The 16,720-nt window shown below is 48.1% G+C and overlaps 1 protein-coding gene across 1 annotated transcript; it reads left to right on the top strand.

Annotated features, from left to right (window-relative positions):
- Nucleotides 1–654: 654 nt before the first annotated feature.
- Nucleotides 655–16,601, top strand: MTF1 (metal regulatory transcription factor 1). Its single transcript, XM_081017010.1, has 11 exons — nt 655–804; nt 1,589–2,049; nt 4,977–5,215; nt 6,336–6,467; nt 7,269–7,342; nt 7,777–7,910; nt 8,954–9,031; nt 9,300–9,402; nt 9,949–10,460; nt 10,647–10,710; nt 12,005–16,601. Exons 2-11 carry the CDS (start codon nt 1,639–1,641, stop codon nt 12,496–12,498), a joined length of 2,241 nt encoding a protein of 746 aa, XP_080873136.1. The 5' UTR covers nt 655–804; nt 1,589–1,638; the 3' UTR covers nt 12,499–16,601.
- Nucleotides 16,602–16,720: the final 119 nt, after the last annotated feature.

Here is a 16,720-nt window from a genome sequence, read left to right as displayed (position 1 = left end):
TGGGGCCCCTCCAGGCAACCTGCTCATTAACGAGCCTTTTAATTAGCAAGCCTCTAAATTATCGAGCCTTCTCCCTGACTTCAATAGTACCTGCTCATCCTGGGGTGCTTTTATAAACTGCTTTGGCATTATTATTGTTTTCAAATGAAATAGAGGTCTATAAAATAGGAATGCCAAGGAGCGAATCGTCCTGCGTTCTTCAGGCTTTTAAAGCACCTCTCAATCATTCATCCACGCCACTCTTTTCCAGTGCATTCCCTCGCCCGCTTTCCAAGCTGCTCGAGCCTTTTTCGGGTGGGCAAAAAAACCGTTTCAACTCCAGCTGCGCGCCGCATCTTCCCGTCCACTTCCCGCAAAACAGATGCAGCCTGGACTCGGTGCCAGAAGAGGCTTTTCGCTCTCCATAAGGGGAGGGAGGCTGCAAGGTCGGCCTTGCCAGGGTCTCGGATGATTCACAACAGCCCTGCAATGAAGACGCGCCTCGCCGACGCTCCAACTCCTCGCGGGTTTAAAGGCATCCGTCCCTCCCGACTAGACACCGCCGACGCACCGCTCTAGCTTCATTCCATCTGTGGTAGAAGGGGGCGTGGCCGGAAGAGGTGCTTTCCCGGCCTGCCCCGCGCTGCTCGGAAGCGGAAGCGCGAATGTCTGAGGAAACCTCGGGCGGACGGACCGAGCGAGCCGAGCGGACTGACGGGCGGGCGGGCGAGCGAGCGAGTGCTGGCGCTCGGGCTGCGCGTGGCAGCCGGGCAGGCGCCATGGCACTGACACGGGCCGGGCTGGGCCTGGAGCTGGACGCGGCCGGTGAGATGCGCGCGGGGCGGACAGGCGGCCCTGGAGCGAAGCGAGCCTGGAGCTCGGGCTGCCCCGAGGCTGGCCCTGTCCTCCTCTTCCCTGTCAGAGAGCCGCCCTCACGCGGCGACTCGTGGGTCACTGTCGGGGGTGGCGGCGAAGCGGGGCCGCGAATTCCTTTCCCCCACCGGGCGCGGCGGCAGCTCCTTGGGATTGTCGAAGCGGAGCTTGTTGGGGCGACAGAGCCCTCCTTCGGCTGAGTCTCTTTTCAGCCGCCTCCTGCTGCTGCTGCTGCTGCGACTCTTTCAGTATTAAGCGGGGAGGGGCAATTAGTCAGCCAGCCTGGTGACCGAAAGAGTGACCCACATAATGTAGCCTTTCGGCTGGGACATTTGCAGAATTTTACAAGCAGTCGATGTATATACACGCATATCGTTGGCTTGTCTCCTTCAAAAGCCAGAAGGCGCCATGCAAAACCCAGCAAGTCTCCAATGCTAGGGCGGGGGGGGGGGGGCGGGAAGAGAGGGAGAAGTAAGACTTTAAAGATGCATGTTTTTTGTAACATTAGCACGACACATTTTGACTCAAGTGAGCCTTCTGCAGGGAGTTATCTGTAGAAAATATAAGGGCGCTGGCTTCACTGCACTTTAAAAACCTTGTAAAGCACGAAGAACTGAAGCAACTATGTGCAATAAAGGAATCCTAAGACAGTAAATTGGGTGTCAAATGGAAAACAGTACTACTTACTGAATGTTCATGAGTTCTGACTGCTCTGTTCTACGTGATCTTTTTACAGGTGAGCTGTCTTATGTTCATTCTGTGACCCTTCTGGAATGCCACTAAACCATGGGGGAAAACAGCCCTGAGAATGTCATCTATTACAAAGTGGAGGAAGATGACTTGGCCCAGGATGATAAACTGTTGTGGTTTGTGGACAAGAATGGCCTTGTCCCATCCTCATCCAGGACAGTGTATGACAGAACAACAGTCCTCATTGAACAAGACCGAGGGCCATTGGAGGACGAGGAGGATGAAGGGCAGTGTGGGGATCACTTGCCTTTTCTGCCTGATGGTCATGAGGACAGATTTCCTTTGATAGCTGACCATGAAGGAATGTCCCAGGGTTATGTTCAGCACATTATTTCTCCGGATCAGATTCATCTGACGATCAATCCTGGCTCAACTCCTATGCCACGAAACATTGAAGGAGCCACCCTTACTTTGCAGTCAGAGTGCCCTGAGACGAAACTGAAAGAAGTAAGTAGCAGACTCTAATCTAATCCTGCTCCTCTATCGGGAGGCCTGTCATATGACTGTATGGAAGCCTGTATTGCTTTTTGTGTTGCATTTAAAACTCACGGGGTCAGTTCTGGAAAAGTCATCATCCGAAAACGCCCAAGAAAACAAATTTCCTGATTCTGTAGTGTTTGGCCTTTTCCCATACTTGTGTCAGAGAGGCCATGCCTAAGCTGATCCTGGATGTTTTCACATGTTGCTCTTCAAGTCAGGTTTATACAATACAAAAATGCACTGTTACACTTCCAAGTATCTTTAGGAAAAGGGTGAGCAGAGCTTCTCAGGTTTTGGGGGTGAGAGAGAGCAGTGGTTTCCCTTATATAGCAGGCATATAGACTTGCCTACTTTCCATACTAAGCAGTGCATGGTTGAAGGGAAGCTTTTGCTACTTTTTCATGCTATACACCCTGCCTTGGGAGTTTTCACAATAGTAGAACATTATCGCTAGGGCTGTGTGTGCCATGTGTGATTTTTTTAAATAAACGTTTCTGCACTAGGATAGAAAAACAAAAATCTATGACCAATATATATTATTAAGGTTTGCGCTGAGTGCTACATCCTGTAATAATGTATAGTCAACACTGTGCATAGGTGAGACTGAACAGACAATAACGGAGAGAAGCTCCGAACTGTCTGAGTTTTGATTTATGGATTAGCAGGAGGGTGTATGCTTTAGAGAGGCAGCTAAGAGATACTTCTTGACTTAAATCTTGGAATCACTCACAAAATAATGAAGAGGGCTTTTAGTTTTTGGAGTGCTGATCATGAACAAAATTCCTCAAGCTTTATTTTTTATGAATTAATCTATCTTGAATTTAAGGGTGTTTTATTTTTATTTGTTCAATTTATAAACAAGCAAGCACATACACTGAAACTGGCTTAAGATTTAAAAAACAGGAAAAATCCTATTTTTAAAAGGCAGGATTTAAACGTTACACCCACTCAAAGCCACAGATAATTAAGAGCCAAAGTCCTAGCGAAAAAGAATTGTTTTTGCCTGACATTTAAATCAGTTATCATACATCCAGTTAAGGGAACCACCCATTAATGGTGCATCAGTCTTATCTGAATTGTGCTTCGTTTTATTGGCTCTCATCAAGACCATTACCAAGGCAAGACATTGGTTCAGCACATCCACTGCTGTACCCACAAATGTAAAGGAGAAGTAGAACTTCTAAGGAAGTAGATTGAAACTTTGCACAAACAGAATCCTGAGAAAGTGGGCTTAGCAGATTGTTTCTGGCCCTTTGAAATCGTAGGTTGCAGTTTTAAGTCTGCAGATCTTAAAGCTGCTCTTTTGGTTTCAGTATGACTGCCACAGTTTGGTTTGACGACTTCAGCCGTATATAAGCCCAGTACTTCTGCAGATTTAGAGAAGGGCTGAAAGTTCATTTGATATACCTTTTGCCTTCTCAAAAAAAATTAGGAATATTGAGACTGACTTAACTTCAGGTATAATAGATTAACTATCTCTTTCTGCTGCTCTTATGGAGGACAAATCCGCCAGGAGCTTCTAGTCTATTGCCTTATGTTCAGATGATTATTGAAAGCAGCTGCTTGGGAAACGATGGAAGAAGAATACATATTTGTGTATGTCTGATAATTACAGAAGGGGGCAGCATTTAATAACTTATTCTGAAGGAAAACTACTGTTCACATATGATTATGACAGGGCCTTCTCCATGCTGGTAGACTCCCAACTCCCATGTCACCCCTGGCCATTGAGCAGGCTGGCTGCTGGAAATTAGAGTCCAGCACACAGGTGTTGTCCACCCACCCCGGTGTGAATAATACTTTGTTTAGTTGTAAATTAACATAACTTAGAAGTCACTGTTTGGGAAATATATGAATTAGTATCAATGGGAAACTTGATTTGATGCATATACCCCTTTGTTCAGAGTCCCATGTGCTCCCATGTGGCAGAGAAGAGTCGTGTGCACAATTAATTGCACATTCTGTTGCCAACCAACTCAGACCTGCACATGGAGAACAAGCGCACCCTGTGCCAAAGGGAGCTTCCTTTGCAAGTTGTGCTGCTCACTGCTTTGGGAACCTGGCCAGAACTACAAAGTCTGGTCATCAACCCCACAGCTGGCAATGGGAGTACAGGAGCAGCACATGGCAACCTTGGCAAAAAACTAAGTTAAGCCACTGAAATTAGTAATGTTGCATCAGTTGCCAAAAAAGGTCTCTGACCCTTCAGGTATCCAGAAAGATTACATTCTGCGGTTGTGCCTGTTTGTAAGTGGCACCAAACTGGGCAAAGTCTGAAGAGCTGAATAAAATATCTGAGCCTAAAGCACCGGCGACAATCCAGGGTCCATTGAGAAAGGGACAACAGTGGCAGCAGCAGGGTCTTTTCTCGTTGGAAACAGCACAGTCCACAAGGGAGTGATAGCAGCTCAACCAGAAGGAGTAGCAGCAACATCTGTGAAGAGGGAGTTGGGGAGTGCTTTGCAGGGAATTGGGGGGTGCACTTCTCTGCCTTAGGCCTCTCAAAACTAGGCAGGAATCTCTAGTCTCTCTTGTAATAATTTTAACCATATGCAACCATTTCAGGAGCCTTTTTAGGTTCCAAAATTTTGCATGTGCAAACCCACAGGCTACATAATCCCTTATGTTCATTTGTTTTCTTCTTATAACTAGCTTTCCTTTTCTTTCTTATTTTTGATACATTTTGCATGCTTTCTTTTTTTACCTGTAGAGGGAACATCTTTAAAACCTTCCCCTACCTACAGGGTCTTTTTTTTTTGCAGCCAGTATTCATGATGGGCCTTTGGCCTGATCTAGCAGAGCTGTTTTTATGGCAACTCTTGAAGTTAACAGTGGAACCCTTTATGATTCTTTGATCAAGAATGGAGACTTAAAGTACATCATGTTTCTGGCAGGTGAAGCGTTACCAGTGCACATTTGAGGGCTGCCCTCGGACCTACAGCACCGCAGGTAACCTGCGCACCCACCAGAAGACACACCGCGGGGAGTACACTTTTGTGTGCAACCAAGAGGGGTGTGGAAAGGCCTTCCTAACATCCTATAGTCTCAAAATCCATGTTCGAGTCCACACCAAGGAGAAACCTTTTGAGTGTGATGTCCAGGGTTGTGAAAAAGCCTTCAATACACTGTACAGGTAAGAGCAGGAGCATTTCCTCCTCTGTCTCTCAAGACAGTGCCTTATTATACACACACAAATGAAATGTCAAAGATGTAACCACAATGTTAAGCCCAAAGGCAACTAAGTTGTGGCTCTCCCAATGTTGTTGGACCTCCAACTCCAAGTAAACCCCAGCATGGCCAAAGTTCAGGGATGATGAGAGTTGTAGCCTAGCAACATCCAGAGAGGGACCTACAGGTTAGCCACCCATGCATTAAGTGAAACATCTTTCCTGGGGGAAATACTATTTTCCTTGCAGAAATTTCTCTCTCTCTCACACACACACACACACACCAGTTCTTGTTAGCTCCTCCAAAGTTTATTTCTCAAAGTCTAGTTTCCAATTGAGAGGCTGCTGTTCTAAGCTGCCTGCAAGGGTTTTGGAGAGGAGCCTACTTGACTGCTAGGAAGGTGCTTGGACTACTGCAATGCACTCTATGTGGGGCTACCTTTGAAGGTGACCTGGAAACTGCAATTAATCCGGAATGCGGCAGCTAGACTGGTGACTGGGAGTGGCCGCCAGGACCACATAACACCGGTCCTGAGAGATCTGCATTGGCTCCCAGTATGTTTCTCAGCACAATTCAAAGTGTTGGTGCTGACCTTTAAATCCCTAAACGGCTTCAGTCCTGTATACCTGAAGGAGCGTCTCCACCCCCATTGTTCAGCCCAGACACTGAGGTCCAATGCCGAGGGCCTTCTGGTGGTTCCCTCATTGCGAGAAGTGAGGTTACAGGGAACCAGGCAGAGGGCCTTCTCGGTAGTGGCACCCGCCCTGTGGAACACCCTCCCATCAGATGTCAAGGAAATAAGCAGCTATCCTGTTTTTAAAAGACATCTGAAGGCAGCCCTGTTTAGGGAAGTTTTTAATATTTAATGCTGTATTGTTTTTAACACTCAATTGGGAGCCGCCCAGAGTGGCTGGGGAAACTCAGCCAAATGGGCGGGGCATAAATAATAAATTATTATTATTATTATTATTAGCCGATTTTGCTTCTCGGATAGAAGCTGCTGTTTCCCTGTGCCTCCCTTGTTGGTGAGGCTCAGTTCAGAAGAAAGAGGCCTGTGGTAATGGAGCCCACTTCTTTCCTCGTAGGTTAAAAGCCCATCAGAGGCTTCACACGGGAAAAACATTTAACTGTGAATCAGAGGGTTGCAGCAAGTACTTCACCACACTCAGTGACCTGCGGAAACACATTCGGACCCACACCGGAGAGAAGCCATTCAGGTGAGCCACCTGGCTGGAGGCCCTGATGAATCCTGGGTCCTTTGTCAAGTCTTCTGCTGTAGAACAGGCCTGGTTTCTCCTAGCTTCCTGTCTGGCCCTACATGGGGGGTTTGGACTCTTACTCTTGAGCCACATGGCTTTTGACTCCTCTCTGGCCTGCAAAGTGTTGGTATTGAGGCTTTCTTGCCCTGGGTCCACCTCTAGTGAATGTCCTGTGTGTCTGGCAGGACCCATATAGCCTTTCAAATACATCATCATCCACCTAGTATTTTTGTTGCCCTGTGGTTGTAGTCCACATGTGGGGAACTGGTGGCCCTCTAGATGTTGTTGGACTCCCACTTCCACCAGTCCCAGCTTGTGTTGTCAAGGTCAGGTGAGGAGAGTTGTAATGTAATGTAGCAACACCTGGGGGTCCCCACCACTTTGCTGCTTAGGAGGGAGAATTTCAGCAGCAGTCCCAGTACTGCAGTAGTGGGAGAAGTCACCGGTGCAGGGTTTTCTCTCATTGCAGGTCCTCAAAGGCCCAGGAGCCCTGCCCCGTGCTGATGGTGCCCTGGTCAATCACTGAGCTCCATCTCAGTGGGATTGTGAGACTGCATTGGCGGATGTTCTGCTTGCTCTCTTTAAGTCTTCCCTAAGTTATAATACCATGTTCAAGAGCAGGGCTTCCCTTCTGCAGAACTTTCCACTACCCTGTGTGCAGATTAATGCATGGCCTGAGGCTGCTGGGAAGCAAGAGGTGTGATTGGAACTGGTTTCTGCATGAAGCTCCTTGCTGATTTCTCCATCCCTCTCCTGTAGGTGTGATCATGATGGCTGTGGAAAAGCCTTTGCTGCAAGCCACCACCTGAAGACGCATGTCAGGACCCACACCGGTAAGGCTGGGTCTATTGAATCTCTTTCCTGCTTCCTTAATGCTAAGCAGCTGCAGCCTAGATGTGGCCTCATGGAGAAGATATTTGGCGCAGCTTGCCTGATAGGTCTGAGTGGTTAGATGATGCTGACTCAAAATAAAAGGCCAGTTAAAAGTTTAATAAACTCAACCTTGTTGAAAGCAGCCCAGGATATCTTGGGAAGGAGAAGGGAGCACTTTATGAGGTGACAGTCAGGCCACATTATTTTGTGTTGAAGCCTGCTACATCAGGATCTTGTACAATGGGCTCCTGGGCACCCCTTACCCCTTACACACACTGAGCATGGGAGTGTGATTTAGTCTCTGGCTCAGTATTAGCGATCCTGGAGCTGCTGAGCAACAAGGAACCCAGAGGGTGTTGGATGTGTACAAATCCATAGATTTTTGCCATTGTAGGTGAAAGACCTTTCTTCTGTCCCAGTGATGGCTGCGAGAAGACTTTCAGCACACAATATAGCCTCAAGAGTCACATGAAGGGACACGAGAAGGGGCCCTCCTATGCTGTGCTGTCCAACAACAGCATCTCTGAGGTGGGTGCCTTTTTCTCAGAGAAAATGTCGTTATTGGTGCACTAGATAGCATGGTGTGCCTTGGTGAGTGCCCGTCAGTATCCAGAACTCTTGTGGAAATCCAGCTCCTTTGGGACCTTTGCAGGTGAAATTACAGATTGTGGCATGCAGAAAGGTAATCTGCTTTTTCACACAGTGCATCGTGCTGTGGAACTCTCTGCCACTCAAAGAGATTGATGGCTTGATATGAGCAACACTGTCTGTATCTGTAAAATATGTTTTCATGCTAATGCTGTAATCGTAATGCTGGTGTTCTTGTTCTTATGGAAGGCTAAAGATGAGCCTAGTTAGATGTGTAACGGATTTCAGGAATGCTGATTTATTAGGTTCAGAGAAATGCTAGATAGGGAAACTGAATATAAATGCAGACTAGAGAAACTGATGGGGGAAAGTAGCTCAAGAAGGGTTAGAATTCCTGAAAAAGGAGCGAAATCACAAAAAATCCCAGTGAGACAGAGAAATGGGAAACCTCTAAGAAAATGAACGCTTCTGCACAACAGTCTTTGTAAGGAGTTCAAAAAAATGAAAAGGCATGTCTAAGAAATCGGAGGGGCAGGTCATCAAAGATGGGCACAGATAAGTAGCTCAGACTTGTAGGGACAGTGTCAGAAAAGCCCCTGTCTGTGATCCCAGAGAGTCACTGTTAGCCACATAGACAGTGCTATTGATCAAGGGCCTGGCTCAGTACAAGGCAGTTTCCTCTTTTCCTGTGTCATCCCAACAGCCATAGTAAGGGCCTTTGTGAATCCTTGGAGATAAATGGCATTTGTTGTAGTTTCCTTCTGCTACCAGCTGCCTTTCTCAGTTAGTGATCTGTGACATTTCACATAAAATTTTTAAAGAAAGAGATAGAAAATGTATTTGGGCCTAAGTCTCTGATCACCCTCACTGTTGATAAGTCAAGGACTGGTGCTCTTGAAGAGACTGGCATTGTGGGGCTATAACCAAGCTCATAGTTGCAACTGCTGCATTGCTTAATGTAGGCTTCCTCTCCACCTCTGCAGGATACAAACCACTCACTCTGTCTCAGTGACTTGAGCCTCATGTCCACAGATTCAGAACTGCGGGATAATTCAAATCCAGTAAGTATCTCTTCTGACAGCACAGTGGACAATGTGGGTCATAGAAGCAGCCTTCTGCCATTTTTTAAAGAGCTCACCTTCCGCCATTCCTGTGGTGGACTTCTGTGGTGTGGCTGGAAGCAAGCAGGCTTCTTGTATCTCCCTGAGCCAGGTGCTTCAGGGATGTCTGTTCTGAGCAATGCAGCCTGAGTGTATTGGTGGCCTCGTCACCAGGCTCAACCACAGATCAGCTGACTTTGCATGCCTCACTGCTCCCTCCTTTCCCCAGATGCATGGACAAGACCTGAGTACAATCTCACCAGCAAGCATTTTTGAGTCCATGTTCCAGAGTCCGGAGCCTCCTGTAAATCAGGAAGACGCTCAGCACACAGGTACAAGTCTGCATCTTCTCTTTCATTTGCTCCATAGATCATTATTAATCTTGGACAGCACAGAGAATTTAGTGAACTGCCCCAAAAGCTTAACAGGTGGAGGCCTTGGTAGGCTTTTGGTGTCAGGTGTGCAGGGGTGTATGGTTGGTGGGAATTATACGTGCTGCATCATACTATAATTCACAGAGCAAAGCTAATGAAGAAAAACACTCTCTGGTAGCCCTGGGTGGGAAAAGAAAGGCCCAAAGGGGATTAGCCTGTTTGAGGAAGCCTGAGATGGACTGCATTGAATAAAAATGCAGTGACTACATAACGTTTGCTGCCTGTGGCTTCCATGAGTCTCACCAGAGCTCAGACAGCAAGAGCAGTGTATGGCCAGTGGGGCCTCCCTTTTGCAAATGCCCATGGGCCTTCTTGATATAAAAGCTGGTGCTGTTTCTGCCTGGGCTACCATCCAGACGTGTCATGGCCACAGCTGGGATCCTGCATGAAGTGCTTTTCAGGATCCTACTAAAGCTTTCTCACCATATGCTTCTCTTTTGGCAGACGCCTTGGTTAAAGATTTTGGTGGTGATGCAGACCCAGCCCCTGCTGCCCAGCCACCCCTCGGAGAAGCTGCTCCTTTGTCTCTTCCACTTGTTCTTCAGCTTGGCATCTCTGAGCCTTCTCCCCCAGCACTGCTTCCTGCCTCCACTGGCACTCAGCAAGCAGCCTATGGAACCCCTGCCGCTGTCCTCCAGTCTCCAGAAGTGCCTGCTCCTAATAGCACACTCTTTGCACCCAACCCCCAGGACTTCCTACAGCACATTCAGGCATCTCCGCAGCCTGTTGGGAACCCCCCTGTCCCAGCAGCAGCACCGAGTGTTGCTGAGGTCCTCCCCAGTGGGGTTCAGACTGTGCCTGTTGGAGGGAACTCTGTGCTGGCTGGCAGCCCAACCATCACCATCACCCCATCACAAAGTGCAGCCATTCTGCAGTCCAGCATTGTCATGGGAGAGCAAAACCTCCAGTGGATTTTGAATGGTGCCAGCAGGACCTCCCAGAACCAAGAACAAATGGTGAGTGACCTGCATCCCATGCTCCAGCCCAGAACGTGTTATGAAGAGGGATTGAGGGCTCCAGCAGGTGGGGCAGAGCTGGTACTGCCCTGTTTCCAGAGTGGGCTGGGGTACTAATATACTGTTTGTTGATTTCTGGACTTGGCCTGTGCTTTCAAAAGTCTTTTTTCTTTCCTTATGCCAAAGCCACAGGCTCCAGTGCTGGAGAAGGTCTTCTTTACCACTGCCCTTCCTGTTGCCGGTAATGCAGGTAAGTGACACATCCAGGGATCACAGTCTTCCCTTTCATCACTGACACTCACAAGGGCAGATGTTGAATGGGCTGGAGCTTGTGTCATGTCAGGCAGGCAAGGAGGACCCACCTGGGAAGGGGCCGTTGAGGAACTTGCCATTAGCTTTCTTCTTTGGGGTGTATTAGCACTCAGCAAGGGATAAATCCTCACCCCAGGGCATCTGCTTCCCTCTGCTTCTCTCAGTGAGTGAAATCAAGGGAAATCCATCACCTTCCCATATACTTGACCTGTGTTCGTCCCTCTGTCATATTATTTCAAATTTATTTATTCTTCATGAATAAATTGTATAAATTCCAAAGGGAGCCCAGCCCAGCTCACAAGAATAAAATGACATAAAAACATTGTTAGCATTGTTAAAATATTACAGAAAGCAAATAAAACCAGCCATGTACAAGCTTCATAAAACTATTGGCCAAATGCCTGGATAAATAAAATAATTATATGTTTTCTGAATGCAAGTAAAGGGGGGGGGGCTTCCTGATTTCCCTTGGGGGGGGAGTTCCATAACTGTGGAGGTGCCACCAAAAATTCCCTGTGTCTCAGGTGCCTGTCCTTTGCACTGCTACTCCTAGTGAGGGGCCTCTTTCCCCAGATCACTGGATGGCACTGGTGAGGGCACTCTTAAAATTACTTGGTTCTATATATTCATATTAACCCCTTAAATTGGGCCTAGTGGCTCATGCAGCGGCCTGAGGAGTGAGATGATACAATCTCCTGCCATACTGTACAATAGCTAGGTGGCATAGCAGTCAGTTAGTCAACCTGGAAGAAAAATTGTGAGAGCACCTTTTAGCTATGAGTGACTGGGCCATGTGAACTTTAACCCCAGGTTATGGACTAACAGTTGAGCCAGAGAGAATGATTCATTCCTCTCTGAGCAGAAAATGGTTACTGGGTGACACAACCCTGCAGCCAGGTCGGCTGCTAGAGAGTCTGTGTCACCCTGTTTGGTTTCTGATTCCTCCAGTTTTGTTCCATCACCCGAGCTACTTCCTGTTGCCTCAGCCTCGGGCCAGGAATGGGCATACTTGATCCCAGCAGCACCCAAGCTTTGCACCTGGTGTCAGGCATGCAGAGGGAGAGAGGGAATGTGGGGGAATCATGTCATGTGAGAACAGGCTGGCAGCAGTGGTGGGTGGCAAAACGTGCATTTCTTCCCATTAGCATTTCTGTTGGGAAGCCCTGAGAGGTACAGATGGACAGGCCCAGGGGAGTGCTGGTGCCTCTGAACTGACTGTTGTTTGTCCCCAGGGAGCTCTGTGCAGCAGATTGGCCTGAGTGTGCCCGTGATCATCATCAAGCAGGAGGAAGCCTGTCAGTGCCAGTGTGCCTGCCGGGACTCAGCCAAGGACAAAGCCAGCAGCAGGAAGCAGAACTGCTCCTCACAGGGCTCCAAGGCATCAGGGGAGCCTCCTGCGGCAGCACCAGCGCCTCCGCCTCAACCCTTTCCCATCAACTTGGCTGCCAGCACCTCCTCTGCTGCTGCTGCTGCTGCTGCTGCTGTTGGTGCCACCACCACCCTCTCTTCCACGTTGCCTCCTTGCAAGCAAAGCACTCTGGCAGGGAACCCCTCAGACTCACAGAACCACTCCCTAAGTGCCATGGATGTCTCAGACTTCCTCTCTCTCCAGAGCCCCGAGGCTTCCGCCTCTGCCTCCTCCCCACTGATTCCAATTGAAGCCCTGCTACAAGGGGAGGAGGAGCTTGCCCTGGGCGGAGGTCGTGGTGGCAGCTTCCTCAAGTGAAAAGACGAAGGCAGTCCTGTCTCTTTATTACGTTGGCTTGTTGTGACATGAACCCAAGCATCACTCTGAGCGAGTTTTGAGGGCCGGCTGCTCTCTGGTTGCACCTTGCCAGGGGCACGGGAGGTTCTTGTTACAGCTCCTTGGGGGTGCCTTTACTACTATGTGTGCACTATTATGGGGGGAGGGGGAGAGAGAAGAAGTGTTTGTTTGTGAAGGAGGGAAGAGCAAGACTGTGAGGCGATCTCTTGTTGTAGAGGCAGCTGCACTTTGGCAAAGTGGTGGACGGGGAGACTCGAGTGCTGAAATGCAGGCCAGGCACATCATCATCATCTTCATCATCTCTCCAGAGTTTGCACATGTAACTCAGTCAGCTTGCTCCAGAGTAGCGGCCCTGTGGTTTCCACATCTTTTGACAGATTACCTGCTTGGAAGGGCGAGTGCTGCTGCCTCTTTCCAGGTGGGCTGCTTGGGGGTTTGCACAAGTTCAGGGGCTGAGAGGATTTGCACTGATGCAGCTTGATCAGAAACAGTCACCCAGCATAGCAGCTTCTGGGGCTGAAAACGCCCCTGTGGAAGCTTGTCAGGCCTTTGCAAAGGTGGATTGGCAGAAGTGCCTGTAGAAGACTCAGCTAGTGAGGAGGGGCTGCTTCTGACACTTAGGACCCACCCAGCTAGTTCTGGCAAAGCCCATGCCCTGAATGTCTCATGGCTGCGTCATGTCATGAAAGTGCTGGTGCTAAGCTGGCCAGTCCTCCCAACCCTCCAGTCCCCCCCCCCCCCCAGGTTTCCTCTTCGCTGTTCAGCCTTCCCAGCCTGTGCATTGGAAGGGGCATCCTTTCTTCTAACTTACTCAGGGTAAAATCCTAACACGGACTGCCCCTCCCTCTCCAAAAGCCTCTAAGGTTTCAATGTCGCCTCGGAAATGTTTTATTTATATGCCATTGTTACTTTTAAAAAATAGATGCCATTCATAGTGTTCTTCTGTTTGGTAGCCAGCCTCCTTGTGTTCTAAGGGAGACTTCATTCATCATGTAGGCAGAATATTTGCCTGGCAGACAGCGGCTGTGGGGTGATGGCAGGCTTGACAGGAACACCAACAGGAGTTGCGGAGGAGAAGGGACTTGAGTGTGTGTTTGTCTAGCTTCAGTGACAAGCTACCTCTGCTAAAATCCCCTCTTCTCCACAACTGTTGAAAGTGTGTGAGCAGCCCACCTGGCCACCCAGTCTCAAGGGCAGGCTTAGGGGTGTTGATGGGTAGCAGAAGGATCATCTGCTCTCAAGCATCCCCTAGGCAGTAGCAGGGCAGAGACTGTCCTTGGGCTGGAGATCTTTTGGCTGCAACAGTTGGTTGGCCTGCTGCCTCTTGGCCATAGGGCATAGGCGATTGCTTGTCCTAGAACTCCAGGTGTGGTGGGACTTGGTACTCTTTGCAGGGCTTCTCACTTTAGCAAACAGCTGAGGACTTGGGTGAGCAGAGCCTGGAGAGCTGCCTGTGACAGCAGCCTGTTCTGTCTTGCAGGCCGCTTTAGGCAAACTTTGTCTGGCACTGCTGCCCTGCTTGGGTGTCTCTGGGAGGGCTGCACATGGTGGTGGAGAACAGGACAGCCCTTGGGGTTCTGTTCCTTTATTTATTTATTGTGTTGTTGTTGTCGTTGTTGTTAAATTGACCATACAGACTGGAGCCTTTTGAATCCTTCTCCTCCTCTTCCTGTGCTGATGAGGGTTGCAGAGCCCGAGGTACCCCATATTCAGGCGTGGGGAGGGTGCCAGGCTGGGCAGTCAAGAACTGGGCTTTGCACAGCTCAACCCCTGGGCTGTTGACCGTCTGTGACTTCCAGGCCTGCAGGGAGGTTCAGGGTTGGGTGGCTTGGTCAGGCTAAGGAACCAGGGAGCAACTGAGGACTTATTTCTGACCCCTATAAAGACCCTACTGGGGGTGGAGTCTGCTGCATTTGCTGGAAGCTGCTGCTACTGCTGGAGTCTAGAGAAGGAAACATTTTGCTGGGGCTCCTCCAATGACACTAACATGCTGGGCTCTAAAATGCACTTTAGTTCTCTTTAAACTGACTGCTGCAATTTTCTTTTGTAAATAACTTTTCACAAAGTTATTAGGGTTCTTTCCCTCCTTTACCCCCTCTGAGTAAAAGTTAAATGTGGTTACGCAAAAAGAGCACTTAACCTCTGTGCAATATGTGTAGCTAGGCGTGGCGTCCTCGTACGCTCTGTGTGTGCGTCCAATGCGTGTCCATGTGCGTGCGTGTGAGATTAACAGAATTGATGTGGGAACTGGCTAAGCTGTGTGCTCTGCCTTCTTCAGACTTATGCATGTTTTAAGCAAATGTCCAGTCTATGCAAAACTTCCACTAGGAGCCTGAACTGAATGGAATCAGGTTGGGTCACTCACTCATTCCGAGGTGACTTTGGTTACAGTTGGATACATTCATAGGGTCGCAGCTGCCATCCTTGTCTTCTGAATGCCCCAGAGAGGGAAGTGGAGGGCAGGGAGGCAGATGCAAGCCGTCCTTACATTGGCATGCAGCACCTTCTAGGGTGGATGTCACATTCCTGCCTTACTGCACTGCAAGGGTCTCTACTGCAAAACTGGAAAAATCCTTCATTTCCCAAAAAGGAGTGGTATTTTCCTCTGGCACCTTCTCCAAGCACACTGCTAGTGATTGATCTGTAGAAGTGAGCTATTCAAAATGCTAAAGGTGCCAACGAGAGAACCTACTCTTGAGAAATAAGAGACACAGAAGGAGGCAGCTGCATTGCCTGCTAGCTACCCTCTGCAAAACCACAAAAGGAAAAGCTTATTCTTTTTAACATTACACACTCTGGATTTTTCTTTTTTTTATCAGAGTATTATTTCTCCTTTATGTCTTTTAGAAATTGTGACTCCAGTTTTGGGTTTTTGTTGTTTAAATAAGCATCCATGTAGCTGGGTTGAGGGCTGACCTTTCAGCTTTTTCCATCTTACATTGTTTCATTTGGAGGTTTGGACTCTGGTTCTGCACTGAGAAATGCCAAGGAAACTGGATATTTATGTAGGGTGTGTGTGTGTGTGTGTGTCTGTTTGTGGAAACGGTGTGTAGCCCACACTGTCTTCTTAGTCGTATGCATGCTGGCCAAAAATGGTTTCTATGCAGTGGACACTTTCAAGGAAATGCAGTTTCTACTTTCCTTAACAAATGGGTGTTTTGGCTTTTTGTTCCCCTCATATGAACTTCACTGGTAAAGCCCAGGGAGATATTTTAATTTTTCTTCTTCTGCAATTTGTTAATAGAAATGGCTCATTCCTTTGCTCTGCAGTGTTGTGTCTTTCCAAATGCTCTTTTTTGTGGGGAATTGGGAAGGAGCTGCCATTCATTCTGGCGGAGACAGAAGTTAAGGTTCCTGGGGTACCTGAGAGAGGGTTTAGGCTGCCTCTTTTCCAGTCACTGCGGGTAGGGAGATGTCACCATCTGTTAACACTGCATGTGTGAGATAGAGGTGGGGGGGGGGGAGAAACCTTGCACAAGGGGGAATTTCAAGCCCCTTTTCCATAAATTTCAAGCCCCTTTTCCATAACTGCCACCTTCCCACATGGGGTGTGGGCTTGTGCCCTAGAGTGGTGTAATTGGAGGCCCCCAAAGGCTCTCGGGTAACTTTTGCAAAGTGCCTTTCTGGGTCTCCCCTCCTAGCCCGGATTTCCTCCACAACAACACATGGCATTGCTATGGCTCTACTCCAGAGCTATGCAAGGAGTGAAGCGGAGATCATTTGAAGTTGCCAGTTTCTCTCAGGAGTATGTGTTTTGTGTTTAAACAAATTTAATTTAACTGAAACATGGGAACAAATGTCCTTGCATTGAGTGATGTGAAGATGTTAGTTACAGGTACAGTACTTCCAAAGGAAGAGCCTCTCCAAAACCCCAGAAGCATAAACATGAATTTGTATTTTTGAAGAATGTAAAATGTGAAATAACCGTGTTTGCTTAACTGCTCCATTTTGTATAAAATTAATATTGTACTTTGAAATACCTGCAAGGAAGTGGAAATTAATTTTTTAATTGAAAGCAATATTAATACCACTGGGATCCTAATTAAATGCTTATTTAAATCTGGTGCCTTTGGAGGAATCATTTCTGGAGGTGATTGGAATTATTTTCAATGGGTTTTAGCTTAGTGACAGAGTACGCACTTTGTACGCAGAAGGTCCCTGGTGTTCGATTTCTGGTATTTTC

The sequence above is a fragment of the Podarcis pityusensis genome (genome assembly GCF_964106645.2).
Source record: "Podarcis pityusensis genome assembly, chromosome: 8".
In the NCBI taxonomy this organism is placed as follows: domain Eukaryota; kingdom Metazoa; phylum Chordata; class Lepidosauria; order Squamata; family Lacertidae; genus Podarcis; species Podarcis pityusensis.
This window is presented reverse-complemented; position numbering and strand designations above follow the sequence as displayed.